The 27,786-nt window shown below is 39.6% G+C and overlaps 1 protein-coding gene across 1 annotated transcript in view; it reads left to right on the forward strand.

The window, feature by feature from the left end:
• Positions 1 to 27,786, forward strand: part of dcc (DCC netrin 1 receptor) — a 326,580-nt gene that overhangs the window by 45,491 nt on the left and 253,303 nt on the right. The window contains exon 5 of the mRNA XM_041810331.1: positions 866 to 1,002. Coding sequence (XP_041666265.1) covers positions 866 to 1,002 — 137 coding nt within the window. The remainder of the gene's footprint in view (positions 1 to 865; positions 1,003 to 27,786) is intronic.

Consider the following 27,786-nt stretch of genomic DNA (forward strand, 5'->3'; position numbering starts at 1 on the left):
AGTCATTCTAAATGGCTGTCCTTTACTTCCTGAGCCCCAGTGGACATTCAAGATCACGTGATTACAAACAACCAATAGGAATATTTAACATGAGCGGCCAGATTACAGTAACTATAAAATGGTTATCCATAAAGGAGGTTTATAGCCAAAGAAAAGGATTTGGGGGTTAAGTATTTAAAGAAAGAAAAAAATTGAATAAAATGTCCATTATAGGCAATTTGAATTAGTGATAAATTCTGCGTGTTCAGGTACAGACTGACTGCATTTTAGGAATGAATAGGTGCCAATTAGCCATGAGCTAGTAGGCTAGCAGTGCCTCTCTAACAGCTTTTTTCCCTCATGGTGTCATGGACATGTTTATGTGCATGGAGTTGTGATGTGCTATTTGTGGATTAGCTGGTTCAAAGAGCTGATTCCTTTTGTGAGAGCTGTTTTTTTTTCTTTTTCTTTTTTGGCTTTTTTAAAGTGTGAAAAAGGCTCAGTGGTACCAAAGCAAGAGCTGTTTAGAGCCCAGGGACCAACTCCCATAACTGAGCTGAGACAAATGATCCAGATCCCTAAAAAGAGCTGCAATTCCCATCACTCCAAGCAAGTCAGGATGGGCATAAACAAAGCCATGCTTTTGTTTTTACTAGCAGAATTAATCAGATTATCAGGGTGGTCTGTAATACGGGCCAGAGGAAGTCTTCCCAGACCCAGACCCCCTCTGTATGCAGTCTGAGCTCATCTGTTTTCATCTGTTAATGCATGGTCAACACTGTAGGCCTGCTATGTATCATAGCTTATGTCTTTTAAGCGAAAACTAAAGGGATGAGACGTCTTTGAATTTTTGAATAAATGTTTTAATGTTTCTCTGTCTTTGTAGGAATAAGAAGTACTCTCTGCTGGCCGGCAGTAATCTGGTCATCAGGAGCGTCACAGACGACGACTCGGGCAGTTACAGCTGTTCAGCCTCCAACAAGAACCAAAACATCACTGCACAAGCCGAGCTCAACGTTCTGGGTGAGTCAAACTACATGCGTCATTGGTCCTATTGTACGCCTAGAGGGGAGCATTTTGACATTTGGTTTCTTTCCCGTTTTCCACCTTATGCAGTCGTCCTTGTGACGCCACACACTCAAATTATTTTAAAGCAAGTCAGTGAACTCTCCTGCTGGCTGTGTAAAGGCTGTGATTCAGTGAAATATTTCTCAGTAACATATTTAATACACTCTGTCATGTGAGTTTAGTGGCATAATGGAAGGAGAGACATTTAAAGAGCCAGCTGGAGTCCAGTTTACTCAATAATGAAAACTAAACTACTCTTGGAACACTAAAGTGCCTTCAATACAGCAAAATGTAGAATGACGTGTCCCAAACTGCTGTGAACCATTCACTTTGGACCAGCGTTTCTCAAATGGAGTGGAGAGGAACATTAATGTGTCATGAGGCAAGTCAACATGTGTTCTGTGTATTTGCACAACTATCAATATTACTAAGCAACTGAAATTACTAACATGTTTGAAAGAGGCTTTTTCATATGGATGACTGTAAGGTCTGCTTTTAGGGTTTGGCTTGTTCTTAAGTGTGCCCTGGGCAAAAATAAAAAGAAAACTGCTGCTTTAGCCAACAGGCCTTGCGTGGTGGTGTCGTGGTGTCTAAAGAAGAGGGTATACTCGACTTTTGGCACCCACATTTTTTAACCAGCCAGTCCTGCAAAGGATAACAAGACATGCAAGAAGACAGGCAATGAATGCAGAGTTTGGACAGAAGTTCTGTCTGTATTGGTATTTATTTTTGCAGCTCAATAGATCAGTGGTTCTCAACCTTGGGGTCTGGACCCCATTGGGGGTAGCGAGGCACTGAGAAGGAGTCACCAGATGCCTTAAAAAAACAAAAATAAAACAACAACAACAAAAAAACCTAAGAGTATTTTTAAATAACACTGTTGCCACTTTACACCAATTTTACCACATTTTAAACCCTTTTTCATCACTTTTTAACACTTTTTTTTTCAATTTTAGCCCATTTTTGCCACTTAAAACCCATTTGTGTCAATTTTATACCCTTTCCACCACCTTTTTCACTTTTTGTCTATTGTTGCCTCATTATTGCCACTATTAACCACTTTTTACACCCTTTTTTGCCCATTTTAACCACAGTTATCCCATTTTTGCCTGTTTATATCAATTTTTTCATCCCAATCCACCTAATTTCCCCCAATGTTTTGAACTTTAAAGGCTTTCAGCCACTTTTTAATCCCCTTTTACCACTTGTTGTGCCCATTTTTGCCAATTTAATCCATTTTTCATGACTTTTTTAACCACTTTTATCTAATTTTTGCCACTTTAACCCATTTATGTTATTTAGAAATCCAATTACAACACATTTTCCACAATTTTTGCCACTATTAACTAATTTAAGCAATTTTTAGCCATTTTAAATGTTTTTAACAAAATTTATTTTTATTTTAAGAAGGCTACTTATTACACAAAGGAATAGATAGAGATATTTGTTTCTTTGATAAGAATGGTTATTATTCAGGTCAAATATAACATATGGTTTTCAACATTCCATGATTGTGCCGACCGCCATGGGCTCCCAGTTTGGTTCCAGAAACCTTCCCTTTTATCCCCCTTTATGGGCGACCTTGTCTCCACATGACTGTTCTTGATTGTTCATGGCTGTTCAACCACCTTCAGGTACAGTGGGGGTCCCCGGTCTCTGGCACCTTTATTTTGGGGGTCGTGGGCTGAAAAGGTTGAGAACCATTGCAATAGATGAGAACATCATTAAAAAGTTGATTTTTCTCAGTAATTAAAGATGCAGAGCTGTTACACAGAGATTGATATATTTCAAGTGGTTATTTTTCTTTTAATTTCGATGATTATGGCTGACAAATAATAAAAAAACAAAATTCGCTATCTCAGATAATAAGAATGTTATTTCAAATCAATTAAAAATTATTTTTAACGAATAAATGTTGGACTGCTGAACTATGAACATGTACAGCACTGAATCCAGAATCCGGCCCCTGCTGTGATTGAGTTTGACACAGTGACGTAAATATCGACGGTGCAATGGGTGCAGCTGCACCGGGGCCCAGACGCCATCTGGGGCCCATGAAGGAAGGGAAAAAAAAGCAGCTGTCCAGAATTGCCACAGGCCCCTGTTTTTGTGGATGGAATAGCTCGGGGCGGCTCGGTAAGGTAACGCTGAGTGGCTGGGATTGGAGGAGAAAATGATAATTTTTCCAATCACCTTGATACCTGTCAGTCAAGATGAGTCACAATGACGTGACGTGAGTTGTTTCTCCTTTCAGCAAGAAAAAAAAGGCAAGTGGATGAAAGTTGACGAGAAAAGGTAGCATCATCATGTTTAGCAAGCCCAAAGGAAAAAATACGGCGCGCAAAAGAGAAACGAAAGAGACATCATCAGGCTGTGGTAGTTATAGCCCAGGTCAGGGCAGGCTGTTAGATAAGTGTTGATATGGAGCTTTGGCCACTGTCCATGGTGCTGAAAGGCTGGTTGGCAGGATGAGTGTGTGGCCAGTCACCTAGCCTACATGGTGACAGTAGCAGTTCTCTCGAGTGGCAGTGCGTGTGTGTGTCCAAGCGTGTGTGTGTGTGCGTGTGCTTGTGTTTATCACCATGATGTTATGCTACTGGTTTGACACCCCTGCCATAGATCCCCTATGGCAGTGATCATCAATTTGTGGCCCTGGGTCCAAATCAGGACCCCCAGCACTACCAATCTGGCCTCCAAAAGATGATTAAATTCAGAAAATATGAGGAAGAAAAAGATGTTTTTTTGGTTTTTAGGGGTTATTTATTGAATGATCAACACTGCATCAGTTTGATCAGAAATAGAGGCCGGTTTGAATGATGGCGGAAGACATTAGCGTGGATGCTGCCATAGCATCAATTTTATCAGAACTTTACGGCATTTCTTTGTTAAAAGAAGAACAGCAGTGAGTTGTTTTCTTTTTCAGAAACGACAAAAGTCGAGTGCTGACATGTCTACAGTCGCCATGGTTCGCGCTGTGTGGCTCCCTATGGAGCGCGCCTCGGTTTTGGGCTATGACGTCACGTGTTTTGTCGCTCTGATTGGCCCGTAAAAATGTGACAGACAGAACGTTAATCCAGTCACCCTCCTAGTTTTTTTTTAAAAGCCCTGCCCTTTCCCAAACTTTGTCTATGGAAGGTTTACCATATGGATGAGTGAAACAAATCCATCTGGCATGTCAGGTGACACCATAAGTCTTCAATATTCAATTTTTTACCTTTTTTTTATGATAATTCATTAGAGTGCATCGCTCCAATAGGGTACCCTTGTCTGGTTCTGCCTCCTTTCTGTTATCATTTTTCTCCATTAAACTCTCCACAGTGTGAGCCCATGCCTCGTGTTTCTGCTTCTGCAGGTTTTTAGGATCTTTGTATCGCCGCAGCAGCAGCAGGTGGATTTAGTCAGGAGTTAATATGGTTTTGTGACCTCAAAGCTGCACTATAATGCTTTATACAAAAATGTCCTGATACTTCTCTAAACATCATCATTTTGCGTTTACATGTGCAGGAATATGAGCATTTGTTATGGAAATCCTATATCCTATGAAGGGAATATCTGGCTCTGGCTGTCTGGTTTGTTTGGAAGCAATCAGCTGTTGTTCAGGTGTCTGAATCCACTCCAGTCCACCTGAATGCACAAGCAGCATGTGAGTGTGAATGCGTCTGCAGCAGCAGCAGGAGCAGCTGAGGAGCAGTCAGACAATAAATACAATCATATTTTATTTATGAAAACCTCCTGAAGCAAACAGACGGCTCTGGTTTTATATTTCACGACTGCGTTTGATTGTGGATGTGAGCGTGAGCAGACGGCAGCATTCCTGTCAGCCCACGAATACCCGCCATTTTTATTTTATTCTATTTCCCTTTATTGTTTTGGGGATGTCAGACAGTTAAGGGTTTCCAGTCAGGATTTTTTTATTCCTTCCCTCGGGAGCTTTGAGGAGCGACATGGATTCATTTTTTATTTTCCATGAAACAACAAGGTGTAAGAGTGAATTCTTGAGTTTCTTTCTATTCGTGCTGTAAGAGTAAAAGTTGATGGAGCAGCTTTTCAACATGTGGACAAAACACAACACAACAAAAAAAAGGCTGTTAGATGACGCACGAATGTCAGATGGGGCAAGAAGTGATGAGCAGCGGTCTTGAATGAATGAGATGAGGCAATTTAGTACACTATGGCTCTAAATCAGTGTGACTCAACCCTGCTCAACCAAACAGCCAAATTGTTGAAAAATGCAATCGCAAGAGCCACAACCTAAGTGCTGAAAAGTGGCTAAAATGGGCAAAAAAAGCTGGGAAAATTGGGGAAAGGTGGCATTTAATGGCTAAAGGCAGCTGAAATGGACAAACAATTGCAAAGAAGGAGGATAAAAGTGTCTACAACTGATATAAAAGGGAAAAAATGGGATAAAAGTGGCTAAAAGAAGTGGTAAAAATGGGCTAAAAGCAGAAGAAATGGATGTAACGTGGCAAAAAAACAAAAAAGTAAAACAGGGAAAAAAATAAAGGTTGACGATTAAGTTTGACCATTAAACTCTTTTGTATAAGTGTGGGAAACAAACTGGTCAATGTAACTTGCAATGATAAATTTCTGAGGTCAAAGTTTAAAAGAATAATATTTCAAATTAAAACATAAAAGAGCCACAAATCATCACAAAAGAGCCACATGTCGAGTATCACTGCTCTAAATGGACCTGTGCACTGCAGTCATCATCAGGAAATTTCTATGTGCATCGACTATGATCCCTTACACTTTAGAAAAAAGTGTTAAAAACATGCTTTTAAGAAAATGCTGATGTGCTTTTATACATTAAACCTTGTGGAGAGTGAGTAATATGTTGTTTATTGTGACTCACAGATAGCTCCTAGTTTCCTTTCTTCCTTTTGGTTCATTATTTAAATCACATTCAAAAGGCCAAACTGGGACCAAATGAGGGGCACTTTGGAGCCAAATGATCCAGATCTCCAAAAAGAGATGGATTACCCATTACGACTGAGACTGGATGGACATCAGCAGTGATAATACAAGAAAGATCAGGGTTTACTGTGATAAACTGGACCGTTTGGTGGGAATGGACCATATGTGAGCGTTGTCTGCACCTCCATCCTTTAGTCTGAGGAAGTCCACATCTGCTGCTGTTTCCCCCTAAGCTTTCAAACTTTAATTTGCCTGAATGTGTCATGAGTTTTATGACTCAAAAGCAGCTGAAGATTGTTCCTTTACTTCACAATTTGACCGGTTGGTACAGCCATAAACAGGACTAAAGCTTTAGCTCTTCAACCGTGCTTCTCTATACAGAAATCACTTCCTGCCCCCCGTCTGGAGCTCTTCACTGCAACATCTGAAACATTTTTGCCATTTTCTTTTTTAAGAGATATTTGTTGCTTAAATCCCATTTTCACTTCTTTTAACCAAGTTTAGCTCCTTGTTGAACCGTTTTTTTCCCCACTTATAATTAATTTTTGCCACTTTTTTTTAAACTGCTTTTAACCATTTTATACCCACTTTTTCTCCATTTTAATCAATTTTAGCACCTTGCATAAGTAGGTTTCTATTAAGGTTATGCATTTTTGCCACTTCTAACCCTTTTTCCCATTTATAATCAATTTTTGTCTTTTTTTTAACTGCTTTTCACCATGTTCATGCCTGTTTTTGCCCCTTTTTAAAATCATTTGAGCACCTTGCACAAACAGTTCACTATTAAGTCTGTACATTTTTGCCACTTTTGCCACTTGTAACCCTTTTTTCCCACTTATAATCAATTTTTGCCATTTTTTAACCGCTTTTCACCATTTTTATACTCACTTTGGCCCATTTTTAAACAATTTTAACAACTTGCATAAGCAGTTCACTGTTAATGTTGTACAATTTTGCCACTTGTAACCCTTTTTTCTCACTTATAATCAATTTTTGTGTGTTTTTTTTAACCATTTTTACCATTTTCATGCCTATTTTTGCCCCTTTTCAAATATTTTTAGCACCTTGCATAGCCAGTTCACTATTAAGGCTGTGCATTTTTGTCACTTTTGCCACTTGAAACCCTTTTTTCATTTTTATTATCAATTTTAGACCATTTAACTGCTTTTCACCATTTCTTTTTGACCTTTCTTTACCCAAATTTGCTGCTTTATCCTACTTTGGCTACATTTAACTCTTAAACCACATTTCACAACATATTTCCACCAATTTCTTTGCCCCTCTTCACCACTTTTTGAGTTGAGAGAAAGTGCTGTGATTGGCTGCAGGAGCTCAGCTGTGGCTGAGCTGTGGTGAGGCAAGGAGTGGGGCACTGGAAAAGAAGGAGGAGAGTCGGGGTTGATGACAAGTTCACTAAAAGCACTGGAAATGTTTCAAACATGAATCACTGTGAGAGCCTGAGAGCCGAGGTTACCACTGGTGAGTAGCTGGCAATACTCTGGCGCTGAGGTGAGTCTCTGAAGGCTTCTTAAGGTCCGCTTGATTGTAGATCATAGACAGATGTCAACAATCAGCCTCAGCGCCACTGGGGGAAGGGATCCTCGGGAGAAGCACAGTGAAGTCAGATGACACCAACACCAAACAGGAAGTGCAGGCAAGGAACACCACAGAGAGAGAGTTAAAATCATGAGTTTAAAGTTCAAGATATGAGATAAAATACAAAATCAAGAGTTCAAAAAGTCAAAATGGAATATAAAATTCTAAACTGTGACTCTAAAAGGTCAAAATATGAGATAAAATTCTTCATCAGGAGTTCTAAAAGTGAAAACATGGGATAAAAGGCAAAGTTAGGAGTTTAAAAGATCAACACTTGATTTAAATCTGAGAACAAAAGGTCAAAATTAAGAATGAAAAAGGTCAAAATGAGAAATAGAAAGTCAGAATCCTAAGTTTCAATCATATTCTTGGGATGCAAAATGAAAATATGAAATGAAAACACAAATTAATTTCTTTCCCTCATTCCTGACTTTTTATCTAATTTTTTCTACTCTATACTTTTTCAGATTTTAATAACTTAACAAGATCTTGCAGGCCGTGTGTAACTATACCACTGGCCGCATTTGGCCCCCAGGCCTTGAGTTTGACACCCCTGCTGTAGAGCTTTCAAAAGCTGTAAAAACAGCAGCAGGAGGAGGTTTATAATGAATGGTAAAGATCACATATCAGTAGATGTATTTATAGTCTCTGTTTCTCTGAAGAGGCTGACATGGACAGGAGGAGGGAGGACAACAGATGTTGACCTCTGTGACGGATGAAATATAAAGGAGATCCAAGATTTTTTGTGCTTCTATGAAGTTTTTGAGCTACTGAGGATGTCTGAATGATAATAATAATAATAATAATATCTTGAATTTATATAGCCTTTCAAGAAACCCAAGGACGCTTTACAGGACCACATAGACATGGACAAATTATGTGAGGGGTAGGAGGAGTGTAAGGGGTGGTTTAGTGAAGACTGTAGGCTGTGGTGAACAGGTGGTGCTTGAGACATTTTTTAAAAATGTCCAGAGATGGAGCGCTACGAATGTCTGCAGGAAGAGTGTTCCAGAGAGTGGGAGCTGCAGCACTGAAGGCTCTGTCTCCATAGGTTCAGAGTTTGGTTTTGGGCATGGAAAGTAGGCCGGTGTCTGAAGATCGAAGGTTGCGGGATGGTGTGTATGGATGGAGGAGATCAGAAAGGTACTGGGGAGCCAGAGCATGGAGAGATTTGTATGTGAGGAGGAGGACTTTGTAGTTGATACAGGACTTGATAGGGAGCCAGTGGAGGTGGATGAGGGTCGGAGTGATGTGTTGACAGGGTCTAGTGCGGGTGAGAACTCTAGCTGCAGAGTTTTGGACGTACTGAAGCCTGTCCAGGGTTTTGCTGGGAACTCCAGACAGGACTCAATTACAGTAGTCCAGGTGGGAGGTTATGAAAGGATGATGGTGTCAGATGCATTATTAATAATGAGCATTAACATGTTAGTAGCACCTCTAATCTCGATGATGCAATGATGGTATTTTGCACCAAACAGAAGTCTGAGCTTCGAGGAATTGCAAGGTTTAACCCTGTCGATTTATCAATAAACTGATCAACATTCAGTCATGCAAGTGTGCGTTATTTTACCTTTTATTTCCTCTTTATCTCCTCCTTGATCTTGTTTCTGTTTGTTTTGTCTCGTACTGTACAACGAAGAATCTCCTCCAGCCATCACTCAGCTTTTCAGCTTACTATGTTCCAGTAAACTTTGGCAGGGAAGTCGTAAAAAAAGCCTTTTTTCATCAGTGCACCATAAAAAAAATCCTTGCTGCTGTCTGACCTCATGTCAGCAGTGAGAAGCATTAAGAATAGCTTTAAAGAAATCATCTGAGTCTTTGCTGATGCTCTGCTTTGGTTTTGTAGGTCATATTGAGCCATTAGTATTAACTTTGGATGGTTTTAGGTCCAACTTTAAACCCTTTATAGGAGGTTAAATCTATTCCACTTCAGGCCAAGGTTTCTGATTTATGCAGGAATGAAGTCAGACTATAACTTTTTTGGAAAGCTCAAATTCCCCCAGCATTATCCTGTCTGCACTCTCCTCACACTGTGTGGTAGCTCGGTTTGCATAAAGTCACTCAACACAACCTTGTCACCGGCTGCACCTCAGGACCCGACTGAGAGGCGATTTTCTTGCCACAGTCAGAACTGGGTCACCGATCACGTTACGCCTGCAGGCCTTAAAATGCTTTTTCATTCCCCTCAGGAGAAAAATTACACAAAAACATGAGTGAGTTAGAAAAACTGAGGAATAATGAGTCACAAACAAACGGCATGACTCAAAATTTAATCCAGGAAATCCAGAGTAACAAAAGCCACAAAGACGATTATTTTTAAGTGTTATCTGGGAGTTAAAAAGGTACTGAGCTTCTGCTGTTTAATTTTAATGACGCATCACTTATAAAGCCTTAATTCTCCATCCTCCACATCAGGGAACTGTCCCTCCAAACTGTTTTTTAGTTTTAGATTACCGTCGCTGTGGTGCGCAGAGCCCTAGGACTTTCAGATACAAGGAAACTGGCATGGCTGGATAATTTAGAGCAGTGATACTCAACGTGTGGCTCTGGAGCCACATGAGGCGATTTTGTGATTATCTGTGGCTCTTTCATGTCTTGATTTGAAATATTATTCCCCCAGAAAACCTCAGAAAAGGGAAACTTTGACCTCAGAAATTCATCACAATAATCAGTTCCTGTCCCAGAATTATAGAGAAGGCTTTTATTGCCAAACTTAATTGTCCCATTTATCCCATTTTTGCCACTTTTGACCCTATTAAGCTACCTTTGACATTGAACACCACTTTTTTTCCTACTTTTTTGCCCATTTTTGCCACTTCTTTTTGACACTTGTTTCCCCATTTTTTCACCACTTTTATCCCATTTGTGCCCTTGTCACCATTTTTTCACCATTTTTGCCCATGTCAACAACCCTTTGCCATTAAATGCCACTTTTTTCCATTTTTTTTGCCCTTTTTTGTAACTTATTTTAGCCACTTTTATTCCATGTTTGCCCTTTGTCACCATTTTTGCCCATTTCAGATACCCTTTGCCATTAAATACCACTTGTTTCCTTTTTTTGCCCTATTTTGCCCACTTCACCACCTTTTCCAACATTTTTGCCATTATTAACCCATTTTAGCAGTTTTCAACAAAAGAGTTGTACATTTTTAAGAAGGCTATTTACTACACAAATGATTAAAAAGGATATTTGTTTCTTTGATAAGAGTGGTTATTTTTCAGGTTAAATATAAAATATGGATACCACAGCTTAACTTTACAATGGACCATGGTTTTGCTGACCTCCATGGGTCCCCAGTTTGGCTGGGCGCCAGAAAGCTGTCCCATTTATCCCCCTTTATGGACGGCCTTGTCTGTACATGACTATTCTGAATGTGCATTGCTGTGTTCAACCACCTTCAGGTACAGTGGGGGTCTCCAGTCTCTGGCACCTTTATTTTGGGCGACATGGACTGAAAAGGTTGAGAACTACTGCTTTATAGAATAAACTCATTCTATTGTATCCAGTACTTATTGTCATTAATGTATCCATATGGGGGATTCTAGATTCTAGATTCTAGATTCAGGTCTAACCTGAGGACCTAACAGGGTCAGTATTTACCCATAACTGTCAACTTTATTTCAACCATTAATAAAACAGCACTGATGATAAATCCTTTGGAAATTCAAAACAGTTAAAATGATAAGTTTAAACTCTCAAAACTGAGATAAAAATCCCAATGTATTAGTTCAAAAGATCAGAACACAATAATAAAAAGGAAAATCTTTGTAAAGAGCAAATATACAAGGAGAAAGTTGAAATCATAAGTTTGAAAGGTCAAAATATGAGATCAAATTTGAAATCATCAGTTCAAAAGTCAAAATATGACTTAAAATTTTAAATTGTGAGTCTGATAGTTCAAAATATGGGATTAAAAAGCCAAAGTTAGGAGTTTAAAATGTTAAAATATGAGCTACAATTGAAATTGATGACTTAGAAAGTTAAAAAATATGACTTAAATTCAAATTTGGCAGTGTAAATGGTCAAAATATTATATAAAAAGTAAAAATTAGTCATTTAAAATGTGAAAATATGAGAAAAAAACTGAAATTGTGTTTTTAAAAGTCATAATATGGGATCAAAAAGGCAGAGTAAGGAGTTAAAAAAGTCAAAATATGACTTAAAATTTAAAATTGGGAATCTAAAAGATAAAAATGGGACAAATTAAGTCCAAATGATGAGTCGAAAAGGTCAAAGCGTGAAACGAAAAATCAAAATCATAAGTTTGAATCGTAATCTTGAGATGCAAATTGAAAATATGAAATAAAAACAAATTAATTTCTTTATCAAGTCTTTCCTACTCTTTACTTTCTCTGTTTTTTTTGGTTTAACAAGGATATTTGAAATAATCAAGGCGAAGTTTACATTTTTATACTGAAGGAAATCTGCAGACCTCATACTGGTGGGCCAGTTAGAATACAAATATGATACGATCTTGCGGGCCCAATATAATCGTTCCATGGGCCGGATTTGGCCCCCGGGCCTTGAGTTTGACACCTGTGGATAAGAGTATTCCTGACTGAAACAGTCCTCAGTAGCCGTACATCAAAGACGCTCACATAACATCTGTCTCAGTTATCACTGTGATCATCTAAACTACAAGTCCAGCTACAAGAAGCTGCTGAAAATCACCAAAACCACGACAGAAGAGTCCTCAGACATGAAACATGACAACTCAGTCTGTGAATTTTCTATCAGAGTGATGCACCGAGGGGACTCCTCTCTCTCTTCCTCTTCTTCATCTCAAACGCACTCGCAACGACGATCCTAAATGGATAACAAAAATCAAGCTTTGACACATTTTCTCTGTTTTTATCCCTATGGATTATTCACTCAGCAAAATTCTCTTCAAGTAAAAGTTGGGCGGATTCCAGCTATAAGATGCATTTGTAATATTCCTCGAAAGACATCATAATAAGTCAATTTAATCACAGTGGGACAGCTTATTTTGCAAAAATTGAAGGGTTGCAACAAAATGAATGATCATAGAGCAAAAATATAGTATGGTAAGAGAAGATTAGAGAACTGGTGAGAAGAAAAATCTGTTTGGGTTACTAAAATGATGAAAATTCTGCGGTCATAATTAACATACTCTACTTCTAAGGAGGCTGTATGGTTTCATAAAAGGGTGTGAGAAGTTTGAGTGAAAATATATAGTCTTTTTGGTTCTCCAGGGCACTGTAGATGCCACTCTTTAATTGATATACAGAACTAGAATATACAGCTTATCACCAGACAATTGTTTTTCTGCGTTTTTACCTCTAATGAGTATTTTTTTTCTGCCAGCGGAGAGTTGAAATCAAACAGAAGCAGCTGTTGTTTGTTCGACTCTCGGGAGAAAATCTGCAAATTAACCTTCCAGTGTTTTCTCTCTCTCTCCAGCTGGGCCTCCTCGCTTTTCCCCGTCCTTTCATGTCTTTGTCTCGGCGTCCCCTCTGAGTCTGTCTCTGTGTTCGCATCGCATTCATATTCTGTTTACACTGCTCTCTCCGCCTGCAAACATCACATGGTGTTTACCATAAACAAGCGGCGAGTTTGTGCCACGTCTGCTTTCTGATCACAGCGTTCTGTATTCTGACACGTGAGATTAACGCCACTGAGACGTGTCAGCGCCCGGATCATCAGAGGAAACGTTAGAGAGGCATAAATTCACCAGGGGGTTTGTGGGAGGGCTAAAACCTAGATCCACTCTTAAGAGAGGGGGGCTGTGGAGAGTTCTCTGAAGAGGGGGTGGAGGAAGATCTGCCTGATTAAAGCAAAAATAATGATCATGATGATTATAAATGATACTGAGACTGAGTTGATTCGGGCACATCTGCATCTGTGAATGAAATTTCATTAATAAAAAGAATCCCCAATTCCTAAAAAGTTGGGACATTTCTAACAATATTCAAATAAATCTAGCACAGAGACAATATATTTAATGTTTAGACTGAAACATGCACATTTTGAATTTATCACCTGCAAAACCTTCCAAAAAAGCTGGGTCAGGAGCGTGCAGCATTTCTTCTAACTGTCTGTCAGTGTCTGGAGACTGAAATGGAATTCTTTCCAATCTTCAGTCGCTCAGTGGTGCAGGGTTTCTCTTAGATTTTGTGCCCCACAATGCTCTATATCATTGATCATTAACTGGCGGCCCGGTGGCCATATCAGACCCCCCCAAAGCTTCCTGTCCGGCCCCCAAAAGATCATTAAATTCAAAAAAAGGAGGAAAAGAAGATGTTGTGGTTTTAGGAGTGTCCTATGGCTTTAAATGTCTTCAGCTGTTATCTGCAAGAAGCATTGTCACAACAAAGAAATAATGTACCAAACACAAATTGCCTTTTGGTTTTAAGTTTAGTTACTGCAACATCATTTCAATCCACTTTTGTGAGATCTCGCAAACAGTTTGCAAGATCTCGCAGAAGTTGTATCGGACCTTAAATATGCAAGTTTGCTTGGGCACAGAGCGTAAAAAAATAAATACCCAACGTAACAACGCCCTAGAAATATGCACCATTTACTAATAAAATGTTTAAATATTGTCAGCCTGACTTCTCTCCAGAATAACTGGTCGTTTGAACAAAGTATTTACTCTATTTTGGCTTTTAGTGCTGGTGAAATGCTTCCAAACTGAATGTTGTCTTACCTGTACTCAGTGACTAGTCTGAACTTAAATGCCTGTTTAATTGATGAGGGAATGAGTCTCTAAACAACAGAATCCAGTACAAAGCTTGTATGAAAAGCACACCCAAAGGATATCTAACAGTAAAACCACACAGCACCCTGTCAGCGTTTCTTTTAAAGAGCAGAGCTTTATGTTGAAGAGTAGATCCCCCAAAGTCAGCCCACTCCAGAGAGCTGGGGGTTCCAACATTAAATATTTGACCACAGACTGAACTCAAACTGCCTCTAACCCCGGAGAGAGGAAATATGAGTCACAAACACACACGCCTCTTTTAAACGCACCGTCGGAGGCACTGAGCAGATGGTGCACATCCAGCCGGCTTTAACAGAAAAGAATGTTCTAGAATAGCTGGGAGAAAAGAACACTAAGAAAGACCAGAGAGGAAAAGGAAATCGATTCATGAGAAACTTCAACATGAAGTCGATGCTTAGCCGAGGTGATCACTTATGTCAGCGTTTTTCCTATACTCATGCTTTCTACACTTCATTTATTTCAATCTGCTTTCTGTCATTTCCTCTCATTAAACACTCTTTGATAAAAAACATTTGAGTCTGGAGCAGACGAGGATTTAAACAGAGGGTGTTTTTCTTATCACGGTGAGCCCACAGCTATCTGTGAACCCGCTGTGGATTTATTTATTTATCCCTCCATCTGTCTGCCTTTTATCTCCCTCTGCAAAATTAAATATATTTGATAAGTTGAAGAGTTTACTGACACGATTCATTTGCTTCATATTTATGGAGTTTGGTTGTTGAGGAGAAACACGTTTATGCACAAGAGCAAGAAGGGTTTGAGACCAGATACGTGGTATTTAGCTGCTCAGAGAGGCTTTTATTACCTCCGCCGAGGAGGTTATGTGATCGGGAGGGTTAGTTAATTAGTTAGTTAGTTAGTTTGTTTGTTAGCAACATAACTCAAAAACCTATGGATGGATTTTGATGAAATTTTCAGGAAATGTCAGAAATTGCATAAAAAAAAGAACTGATTAGATTTTGGGAGTGATCCGGATCACCGTGTGGATCCAGGAATTTTTTAAAGGATTCTGTACTATTGGGAGATAGGGCTAATGGCGGAGGTCTGCGCTGTTACCACTTTACACCAGGAGATGGCAGACATGAGTAACTTCAATCCCAGCAGCATTTTTGGGTGTGTTTCTATTCAAAGTTTTGGAGTTTATAGAGTTTGAAAGACAGACGCCCGGTCGAAGAGACGAGTCAGATCGTAACAGAGAGAAAGACAGCAAACTGCAGCGAGAATACTAACAATGCTGGGAGGAATAGAGGAATATTCACCCTTTTGCCATGACTTTCAGTCGTCCAGTGAGACCATGGGTGAGACTGTCAGTGCGTCTGTTGGCACCGGCACATATCGAAACCTATGCTTTGCCTCACCGTGCTTCCACCCCACCGGGGAGGGAGTAATCGGCGAATGCCATGGTGGGGGGGCACGTGGGGATGTTGGTGGGGGTATCTTGGGGAGGGTTCAAAACACCATGAATAGTGAGGGAGATCGAGAATGACAAACACTGTGGAGGTAGACACATGGTACAAGCCTAGAGTAGAAGCCGCAGGAGAAAACACACAGTCAATGGCGATGGAGGCCACCTGGCTGAACAAGGTCAACATTTAACCAATAACTGCCAACCTCATTTTCACCAGCAATGAGTTATGGGAGGAAAAACCTTAGCACTGATGATAAATGATTTTGAGATTTAAAGCAGTAAAAGTGGTAAGTTTAAAGGCTCAAAACCTAAGATAAAAATTCAAACTTATTAACTGAAAAGGCATTTAAAATCAAAATCATGTTTTAGAAAGGCAAATTTTCAAGAAAGAAAGTTTAGATTATGTTTTTTTAATGGTCAAAATGTGAGATAAAAGATTGAAATCATAAGTTTTAAAGGTCAAAATACAAGATAAACTTCCAAATCATCAGTTAGAAATGTCAAAAGCTGAGAAAAAAAAATACATTTCAAGTTTTACAGGTCAAAATATTACTGAAAATTTAAAATTATGGATACAAAAGGCCAAATTATGAGATAACAGTTGAAGTAAGGAGCTGAAAAAGTCAAAAGGTGAGAAAAATGAATTAAAATTGTGAGTTTAAAGGTCAAAATTTTACTTAAAAATTCATAGTTTAGGATCTAAAAAGTTAAAAAAAAACTTTTACAGGTCAAAATGTTACTGAAAATGTAAAATTAAGGACACAAAAGGCCAAATTATGAGATAAAAGTCAAGGTAAGAAGCTTAAAAGTCAAAAGGTGAGAAAAATAAATCAAAATCATGAGTTTAAAACTCAAAATATTACATAAAATTCAAAATTGAGGAACTAAAAAAGTAAAAAAAAGTTGTACAGGTCAAAATACTACTAAAAATTTAAAATTAAAGATACAAAAGGCCAAATTATGAGATAAAAGTCAAAGTAAGGAGCTAAAAAGGTCAAAAGGTGAGGAAAAATAAATCAAATTTGTGAGTTTAAAGGTCAAAATATTACTTAAAAATTCAACATTGATCTTAAGAGGTAAAAAAAAGATAAAAAGTCAAAAATGTGCATTGAAGAGGTCAAAATATGAAATAAAAAGTCAAAAACATAACTTTCTGTGGTAATGGTGAGATGCAAAATCAAAAATATGAAATGAAAACAGAAATTTATTTTCCCACATTCCTGACTTTTTATCTAATTATTGTATTTTTTTTTTTTTTTTTTTTAACTTTTTCTAATTTTATGACAGAACAAGGATATTTAAATAATCAGGGTTGGGTTACATTCTTAAACTGGAGGAAATCTGCAGACCTCACACCAGTGGGCCAGCCATAATAAAAATATAATATGACCTGGCGGCCCAGGTATAACTGTACCACGGGCCGGATTTGGCCCCCAGGCCTCGAGTTGGACACCCCTGCTGTAGATGGTGATGGAACCTTTCAAATTAAAACACAGAAGGTGTTTGGATGAGTAGTCCATCTGTTATATTTATTATGGGCCAATAGTAAGAGTGCATCTCTCTGAGAAATAAACTAATCTTCAGAGCTTTACTAGCAGCCGTTATCATTGTTCACTATCAGCGGAGCCAGTTGGTAAACTAAACTCCTTCTGAGGCCGGTTCTGAAAAGCTTTCAGAGGGCTTCTTTGCTCTTCCTTTTTTAAATGAATATTATATATGACTGCATCCCCACTAATCTCTTCATTGGCCACTATGTTTATGAAGCTTAGAGTCACTTCATCTCAACGACTGTAGCTACCACCTCTTTCTCCTTAGATGATTCTGATTGGACCGTACTTTCTCTACAGTTTGAAGCTTTGCCTGGTGACAGACCTGGCCAACCTGTTGGCATTGCAATGCTAAATTAGGCTCCTCCTTACCGTCTTCCCACACAGCTGTTAGTGATCCCCTCTTTTCAAACATACAACCCTGAAATAATCAGGAAAAACCTTTCCTGACTTGCTTGTTCTTATAGTTCACCTGTCAGAGAAGAGAGGGGTGACTGAGGGGGAAAACATTGCAGGGTTTGCAGGCAGATTTCTTTGGAAGGTCTGCTGCCTTTACATTCACACATGTCGCTTGAATTCAGGAATCTTTCAGGAGTTTTGTGCATGTGTGTGTTTGCTGCTGTGGAGGAGGACGAGTGTGTGCATGTGTGTGTTGTTTCACAGTGGTAACCTCTGGTCTTGCATGTACACTACAGCGTTATAGTTGTCTTTGTGGATCAGTGTGCATGGCGGTTGTATTGAAGAACGTTATCATTTAAATTCATAATGTTACTGTTTTCAGTGGAACATTTTTGTTTGGGACTAAGTGTCATTCTTGTTCTTGCATTGCATTAAACATGACAGGTAGAGAGTTTCTTTTCTATAGACTTATTGATGCCTATATGCCCCTTATACCCTCTGATTCCATTCTTTTTTGTGGGGTTGTTTCTAATTTAAATGACTGAGACATCTCAGTAAAGCCTGAAGCTAATTTCTCCAAACTTGGCACCAACATCCACTTAGACTCAAAGATGAACTGATTGGATTTTGGTGGCTTAAGGTCAAACTTGAGGGCAGCATTTGACCCAGCGATTAGCTCCGTCCCATGCACAGAGGCTGCAGTGGCCTTTGCAAGGATTATATGACCTTAATGTATCAAAGGGTGAATGCAAAAAAAAAAAAAAAAAAAAAAAGTCAAATACAAAGATTGCAGTTATGACAGTGTGTTCTTTAAATGCCAGGAAATATTACCAAAAGTACCAACATAGTCCTCCAACCCTGTGTCCTTTCTCTTCGATGGGACCCTGAGCTGCCGCTGGCAGGCAGCATTTCTTGCATATCATTTGCAAATTTTCGGTTCCATAACCGACTGTTGAAAAATAGCTGATTTGAACTCAGGGATGGACTGATTGGATTGAGGTGGCTTAAGGTCAGACTCCAGGGCAGCATGGGCCCAGAGATAAGCTCTGCTCCATGGATAGAGGAAGCATTTTCACTGAATCTGACCTTAATATGTCAGAAGAGCAATGAAAAACATGCTCAGTCTAACACTTAGAATAGGATTAGTTCTTTGTAATCTCAGGGTAAAAATGAACATGGGGCAGCAGACTGTATAAGCACTATTATTTACACAACCTGTTGTTTACAAGTGAAACAAACATCCGCTTGAACTCAGAGATGGACTGATTTGATTTGGTTGCTTAAGGTCAGATTTCAGGTCAGTAGTTCGTCCAGCGGTCAGTTTATGTGACGGTGCAGCTGCAAAGCTGGCAGCAGAGGCAGCCCAACACGTGAGGCAGGCAAGACACTCCATGCAAGGTATCATAATCATAGAATTACACCATAAACTCCATTGGGATCAGCCAAAGATAGGGTGGAAAATTGAGGAGGGGATAGGAGGATGTGGTAGCAGCAGGGCCGCCCATAAGGAGGAATAAAGGGGAGATTTTTCTGAGGTACAGCCAAATTAGGGGATATTCATGGTCCATTCTAAAGTTAAGATTTGATAACAATATTTATATTTTTAACCTGAATAATAACCACTCTTATCAGAAAAACAATAAATGAATATATGGGAAATAGTGGCAAGAAAAGACAAGTGCAAGATCTGGTTAAAAGTAGCAAAATTGGTTAAAGGTGGTACAAATCTGTCAAAAAAACTCTTATATAGGCATGAATAGGCATTACGTGTCAAAAAAGACTTAAAAGTAGCAAAAATATGCAAAATTCTGCAAAGAAAAGTCTCATAAAGAGGCAGTAACTGGCAAAAATTAGGCAAAAGTGGCTAAAATTGGCACAAAGTTGCAAAAAGATGTTGCAGAAATGGGCAACAAATGGTTAAAAAAACAATGCAAAAATGGTCATGAAGTGGCAAATATTGAGTAAGGTTGCAAAAGGAAATGGTAAAATGGGCAACAGTGGCGAAAAAAATGCAAGATCTGGTTAAAGGTGGCAAAACCTGCCAAAACAAACTGTTATATGGGCATGAATGGGCATTAAGTGGCAAAAAAAGATTTAAAGGTGGCAAAAATATGCAAAATTCTGCAAAAAATAGTCTTACAAAGAGGTAGTAACTGGCAAAAGTGGCTAGAATTGGCACAAAGTTGCAAAAAGATGTTGCCGAAATGGGCAAAAATAGGTTATAAAAACAGTGCAAAAATTGTAATGAAGTGGCAAATACTGAGAAAGGTTACAAAAGGAAATGGTAAATTGGGCAAAAGTGGCGAAACCTGCCAAAACAAACTGCTTTATGGGTATGGATGGGCGTTAAGTTGCAACAAAAAGACTTAAAGGGGGCAAAAATATGCAAAATTCTGCAACAAAAAGTCTCAATACGGGGCAGTAACTGGCAAAACATGGCTGGAATTGTCACAAAATTGCAAAAAGATGTTGCAGAAGTGGGCAATAAAAGGTTAAAAAACAAATATGGAGTAAGGTTGCAAAAAGACGCGGTGAAATAGGCAAAAATGGCAATAACAATGCAAGAAGGCTTTCAAAAGTGGCAAAAAAGTTCAATGAATGGACATAAATGGGCTTTAAGTGGCAAGACATTAGTTTAAAGTGGCAAACAATTGGCCAAAAGCAACAAACTGAGGTAACAAAAAATGCCAAAAGGGACAGATTCAACAGGCAAAAAAGTTGTTAAAAAAAAAAATGGTGATTAAAGTGCTAACAGCAAGTGGCAAAAACTAGGGGCAAAAGGATGGAAAAATCAGTGAAACAGGTTAAAAAGTTACATGAATGAATAATTGCATCATCAGAACCCAACAATAGCTTGACATACTTTTCAGCTCCAAAATGAGATAACTGTTAGCCAGGATGCTAGCACCAATGCTACTGATCCAACACACACTGACATAATCAACAAATCACAACTGTGGCCCATTTCCTGGGTTTGTCAGGGACCCAGACAAATCTGTGGGCGGTTCTTGGTAGCAGGAGTAAAAGTTGTGAGGGCAACAAGATTCCTCTTTCCCACCGTCGTTTCCTCCCCCATCGCCGGCTGATCCCAGCAGGATTTTAAAACATGACTCGTACTAACCGTTTGTACTCGTCATTGTGATTTTAACACAGAAACAGTCTCCACTGCTGAAGCCTTCTCCTCCCCGTCCTCCTGTAAGCTCCTTCTAGCCGCTCTCTCTCTCTCTTAATCCAAAATAAGTACCGAGTTGTGCGAGTGCGTCTGACAATGACAAGCCCCCACTGTGAGGTGCATGAAAGGAGAATTAGGGAATTATGAGGATCCGGCTGTCCTGAGATTGTCTATGAAAAGTCAGGAGTTCATGAATGAATTACACCATTATATCACAATAAGACTGCACAGTCTGTCAGCAGGTGGTCTCCTAAGAGCCGCAGTATGGTGACTCTCCACTTACAGGGCGTGCTGTCGTCCGCACTGTGTGACTTTTTTTCCATTAGCATGGAGCACTAACCCCAGTGGCGTGGCTGACGGCAGCACTCTGAATATGAGTGATGGCTGCAGCTTCCCTCTGTTTCTCTCTGCTTTCATTAAGCAGCTAACAGGAACCAGCTAATGAGCCGGGCCGCTCTCATTATTATGGGAAACAACACACGCATTCGTTATCCTAATCATCTAATCATGGTCACTGCCCTGTGGAGTCAGAACGCACACATCTCCATACATCAGCTCATGGAGGACATCCATCAGCATCTAACTGCCTCCCATCGCAGAAACCCAGTGTAATGGGGCATATTAGCACAACATATTTCTTCTTTATTAGTTTAATCTAAATAAAAGATGCAGACTGGGGGAGAGAGCTCGTCCAATGACAGCCAACTTTTTAATAAACATTTTTTCAGATTTTTAAGCCTGGGGTTTTATGAGTTTTACATCCAACATAAACACTCATAAACATTCTGAACTTCTCTGCACGTCCCAAATGAATCTCTGGACTCAGAATAAAAAATAAGACTTTTTTAGGAAATTAGAAACTGGAGCATAACTCCAAATCCTTTCAAATGTGCAGAAAAAAAGCACGAGTTTATGGTTCTGATTAAACATTTCCAGCATTTGTGCCAACAAAATGACAAGAAGGGATTTTAATGTTGGCCATTGAAACTTTGAAATAAGAGCGTTTAACAGAGAATGACAGCGAAACAGCGACATTTACAAGTGGTAAAGTAGATTTATACATGAAACAAATCTGAATGAGACATGACCCTGTCAGAAAAGTAGGCGGACGTTTAACAAGAGGTTGCAGACGGGCGTCAGCGCAAGGGAAACCAGTAACCTTGCAAAGCAGACGGATACGCCTGTTACTGTGATTCTCACCGGTGAATCTGAACTGGTGAACAAAGAAAGGAAAGAATAAAAGCAACCAAAAAAAGGAGAGCTGAAAGGAAATGTAAATGGAAAAGATAAGAGAAGGCCAGTGGGAAGAATAGAAAAGAACAGTAAAAAGAAGAAATAAAAAGGACACAATAAAAGAAAAGGTTAAGGGAAGAAGACTAAAAGGAAAGGAAAGGAAAAAAAGACTAAAACAAAAGGGAAAGAAAGGAAAGGAAGGGAGTGGAAAGGAAAGGAAATGAGAAGAGGAAAGGAAAAGAAAGGAGAGGAAGGGAAAGGAAAGGAAAGTAAAGGAAAGGAGAAAGTAAATGGGAAGGGGGAGGAATGAAATGAGAAGGACAGGAAAGTAAAGGAAATGGAAGGGAAGGAAAGGAAATGAGAAAGGAACGGAACGGAAAGAAATGAATAAGGAAACGAAGGAAAAAGGAAAGGAGAAAGGAAAGGAACGGAACGGAAAGAAAAGGAAAGGAAAGAAAAGGAAAAGAGACAGGAAAGGAAGGAAAGGAAAGGAAATGAGAAAGGAAAAGGGGAGAGGAAAGGAAAGGAAACTATAGGACATGAAAGGATAGGAAGGGGAGAGAAAGGAGGGGAAAGGAAGGGAAGGATACATTTAATCTATGGATTAAAAGTGTCAGTCTGAGGGTGGGTGATGGGTAGGATGCTGCAGCATGGAATCTCTCCCATGATTCTCATGACTCCTGCTCCTGTTGAATTTACCTTTCTTTATTGTGTAAATCATAACAGCGCCCTGCTGACTGAGTTTTGTACATTTAAAGGTAAATAAATATGTGGCAGTTTATCTGAAAATGTACATCATTTCTAAAAAGATCCCTCTGCATGAATCAGACATAGGTATATTCAGAATAATGTCTATGTTTACAGTTTCTTTTTTTGGCCTTCGCCCCCTCCTCTCCCACCCCCTTTATTCTTGTCATCACCCTCACTGTATAATAACAGAGCCAAATATGTGTGTCAAAGAGAAATTGGGGCCAAAGTCACTTCAAAAGGATCCAGCTGTGACTCAGATTTTTCCCACAGGCTCCAAAAAGTTCCATTTAATCTTATCAAATTAAATGCCTGTTTAAAAAATCACTTTTTATAACATCAACCTACTTTAGGATTCAGATGTGGGGGAGGGAAGGACGAGCAGAGAAATGAGAAGAGGTAGAAAGAATAGAGGATGGTTATGATTATTTCTTGGATGCCGGAGCAAACACAGCACTTTGATAGGACACCTCACTTACTGCCGTGTTCATTAACTATTAATTAGCCTTGGGAGAATTAAGTATTTTCCCCCTTTAGCTCCCAATGACACTCCAAATGAAATTAAAGTTGTTTTGGTTATGAGAAGACTTTCAGCCGTTTTGCCTGTTTTTTCCCCCAGATTGGCTTAGACTCCTCGGTCTCAGCCGGACTGACGGACATGTTGGCAGACTTAAATCCTCCCTGTGTATTAGTGAAGACTGGCCTCTCTCTGTGGGGGCTCGCTGACCCCGCCTCCTCTCTCTCCTCTCTCTCTTTCATGTCTTTGAGTCTTTTTCGGGGCGAGTGGCGGCGGGCCGGCCGGTGGCTCAGCGGGGGAGTTTGGCAGCTTGTTAAATGTTTTCTGAAACACCCACAGTAATTCACAGAGCCTGTAATTAATCAGGAGAGGAACCCCGCAGGCCGCGGCGAGGGAAGCGTGTCCTCTTTCCTAGAGAGGGACTGTATGAGTCCACAGACAGACGATCAGAGCAGTCAGTGAATGAGTCCGTGTGAGCGTGTGCGGGGGGACTTAGCTGATGGTGTGAGAGTGTGTTTTAAGATGCATTAGCGAGGCTTCATTAAACAACAAGCCACTCTCTTCTAAAATACAAGCATGTAAAGACTCTTTTCAGATGCTTCTGCACGCCACGGTGAACTCATGGACTCCATCAGGCGCTCCTTTTGCAACATTCAGTACGATTACATGCACAGTTAGGTCCAGCAACTGTTACAGCTTGGTTTAAATGGAGTAATGTTCTCAATCCTGTGTAAAACAACTGAAAAGAGTCTACAATTAAGTCTGACTCCACTGTTAGAGTTGATATGATAACAACTTCCACCCTTGTGCTCCTCTTTGTGCAGAGAGTCAAAGTTGTCTTGTGTTATTGCCCATGGATGCTCTCTTTGCCCTGTGGAATCTATTTGACAGGAAATGGAAGGGAAGGACTGGACAGGAAATGAGAAAAGGAAAGGAAAGAAGTAAGACAAAAAGGAAGGGACAGGGTAGGAAGAAAAGAAAAGGAAATCAGACAGGAAAGGAAATTGAAGGAAAGAAAAGGAAAAAAGCAAAGGGAAGGAAAGGAAAGAAGTGAGGAGGAAAGAAAGGGACAGGGAAAGGAAAGGAAAGAAAAGGAAATAAGAGGAAAGGAAAGGAAATGAGACAGGAAAGAAAAGGGGAGGGTAGGAAATGAAATGAGAAAGTAAACAGGAAGATGAAAAGGAAGAAATGAGAAGGAAAGAAAGTGACAGGACAGGAGAGGAAGGGAAAAAATAAGGAAAGGGGAGGAAAGGAAAGGAAACAGCAAAGGAGTTGAAATGAAAGGAAACAGGAAAGAAATTGAGTGAGGAAAGAATTGGAAAGATGAAAGAAATTAAGATAAAAACAGGAAAGAAAAGGTAAAAGAGAAATGACAGAGGGAGAGGGAAATACAGTATGCAAAAACCGACATGATCAGAGAGTTTAACCTCATCGTAAAGCTAACACCTGGACTGAACCACACCCATCAGCTTTCCTCTGTTTCTATCTTTTTTAATTTTGGATTTACAAACCAAAATGTCTGCTCTCATGTTAGTGATAAGTGAATTTGTTTAAATCATGAGAAATAATGAGGATTTTAGAGACATAAGCTGTCATCATCAGTCAGTGGCCGTTTGACAAACAGATGTGGTTTCTCTGATCGTCCCTCGTCTCTGTTAACTGTGCAGAAAAACGTTCCTATTTTAGCTATGAAGTCTTCTTAATGATAATAATATAGAGGATAGCAGTCTCCCACGTCTTTTCTCATGAATCCTGTCACATCTCAGTGCAGCAGCTTTCTTTCTTCATCATCTTTTGTGTCTTAATCCCACGTCTTCCTGGTTAATGACAGCATGTCTTTAGGAGCTGTCCGGTGTTACAGATTAGAGCGTAGCCAGCTCTTCTGTCACGTATGTTCAGACTGTTTAATCTGCCTCCGTTTGTCCACTGCGCTGCTGCTCATTTCTTTCTGCCTGATCGCAGATTTTTAATGCTCCTGCTGACTCCCCGCAGACGAATCAAATCAACTTGCTCTGCCTTTGTCTCTTAAGCTTTGTAATCCAGGATTTGAACTCAATCAAGTCACAGAGGGGACAAAAAAGAGGACTTAACGTGTACTTTTAACGTGACCCGGCCCCGACGGGACTGACCTGCTTGGGGTTTTACTCCTCATCTTCTCAGCTGGGGCTTAAAGTCAACAGCTGATTATCAAACATCGCCCACCTCGTCTGACCTTGTGCTGGAACGTCTCGGCGGCTCATCATGGAAATGACATGTAGAAGTGAAAAGCTGGAGATGACGACTCTCAGACTAAGGCTGTTAGCGTTAGTGATGCTCTTTTGATACCACATGCTTTTTAACAAAACAAGATCCATCATTTTTAGCATTTTTAGCAGTGGTTGATGATCTAGTAGAGACTATGAGTGCTTTTAGTTAGAAACAAAGCAGTGATATAGAGGAATAAGACGTTATTATCTGATTCTTTCACAGCCTAAAGAACATAGAACCACGCTGATATCTCTGCATCATGCAGGAAGGTGTCCTCCACATCAATGTTTTATTTACCAGTCAGCAATTAAATTTTATGACATCCTTTAGCATCTCATTAAAATGCACACATAAATGTTAATGTCTGCTGCAGACACAGAGAGCAGAGGAGGAGATGACAATGCCACCTGGTCCCTAAAGCCTCATTTATACCTCTGTATCACACTTAGAATATAGCTGCAGGTCTGCATAGTCCTGAACTCAGTGTAGACACCTGTGCATTTACCCAGCATGCACCTCCTTAAAAATGCCCTCTGATTGGTCCACTGGGTAGCACTGGGTGACTGCCACTCTCTGAGTAATGTCCACTGGCATATTGTGTGCACTCTCCTGCAAGAGGATTGCAGGATCGCCTTTTATAAGTGTGGTGTTTAAATGAAGAGATATTAAATTATCTGTGGTTTATAAATCAGTGTCTTAACTCACTGAGCAGTAATATTTATGAACTGCAAACAAGCCCAGCAGACAAACACATCGTGGACTAAATACTCTATGCTGTAAAGTGAATGATCAGGTGTGCTGTTACCCTGAGGTAGCTGAAGTTGCTGACTGATGTCCAGTGGTCTCTCGTCAGTGTAACAAATGTAGCTCGAGCCAGCTGCTCCACTTTAGTTGCCTTTTTAGCTGTCACACGGTTCACGGATTCTTGTGGCAGTAGTTCTCGTAGGTGTACTGTGGTTCAGGTCATCCGAGGCGACCTGGATGATGTCTTTAAGCCCCTTGTCATCAACGATGTTGATGGTCTGTAGTCTCTGGCAGCATTAGCAATCGCATTAGTTAGCTTAGATGTTGTTTTGGGGACAAATCTGGGTCTGCTGGACTGTGCTGGTGTAGCTTGACGTTATGGCTTGATCCTATGTTGTTGTTAGCATCTTTGCTAACCTTAGCAACATTAGCTATTGTGGCTTGATCCTATGTTGTTGTTAGCATCTTTGCTAACCTTAGCAACATTAGCTATTGTGGCTTGATCCCATGTCGTTGTTAGCATCTTTGCTAACATTAGCAACATTAGCTATCATGGCTTGATCTTGTGTTGTTGTTAGCATCTGTGCTAACATTAGCAACATTAGCTATCATGGCTTGATCCTGTGTTGCTGTTAGCGTCTTTGCTAACACTAGCACGGATGCGTTCTGCCCAGAGGTGGTACTTCAGACTTGTTGTGCTTCAGTGTAAAGACAGTTCATCACCGCAGCTTTTGTTTCATCCAGACTTCCATTAAGCAGCTTTTTAAATCAAAGTTTGCCGTGAAGCAGACCTGGGTCTGTCTTCTCACTCAGCACATTTGACCCGCCTTTAAACTTTTCACCCGAGGGATGTAAACATCTGCGCAGGAGGACTACGTGAGGAAGTTGTGGTCAAACTTAGTCATATGATTAAATTGCGTTATTATTTTTTTTAACACGTTAAGCTTTCCAGATGAATCACAAGCGTTAGCACGTTTATATTAACAGGCTTAATTCAAATAATGAACATAAACACTTGATAATAAGAACATGCAAAAATCTAAAAACTGCTAAAACTAAAGAAATGCTGTGATTAATCATGATTAATCACAGCACAGTGATGTTATTCACTTGATTAATTTTTCAATCAATTAACAGCACTAGATATATGTTCAGATTAACATCTACACGTCTGTTTTAATCAAACAAAAATACTTGATAATCAGCATCAAGGATTAAATCAAAGAATAGCCTGTTAAGTATATGCAGCTTGTTAGCTAAAGTAGAAAAATGTCATACAGTCCCACCAAAATCCACCCCTGAAGATACATTTTTTTGACATATTCATGGCAAATTTGGGACAAAAATATTTCAAAGGGTGGCGTTTGGAAGGTGCATCTGATTTGCAGAGTTTGACTGTGAGCTTCACATAAATGCATAAAAACAGATGCATATGAAATAGCCCATTTAATACAATTAAAAATAAAGATAAAGAG

This window comes from Cheilinus undulatus, linkage group 17, assembly GCF_018320785.1.
Source record: "Cheilinus undulatus linkage group 17, ASM1832078v1, whole genome shotgun sequence".
NCBI lineage: Eukaryota > Metazoa > Chordata > Actinopteri > Labriformes > Labridae > Cheilinus > Cheilinus undulatus.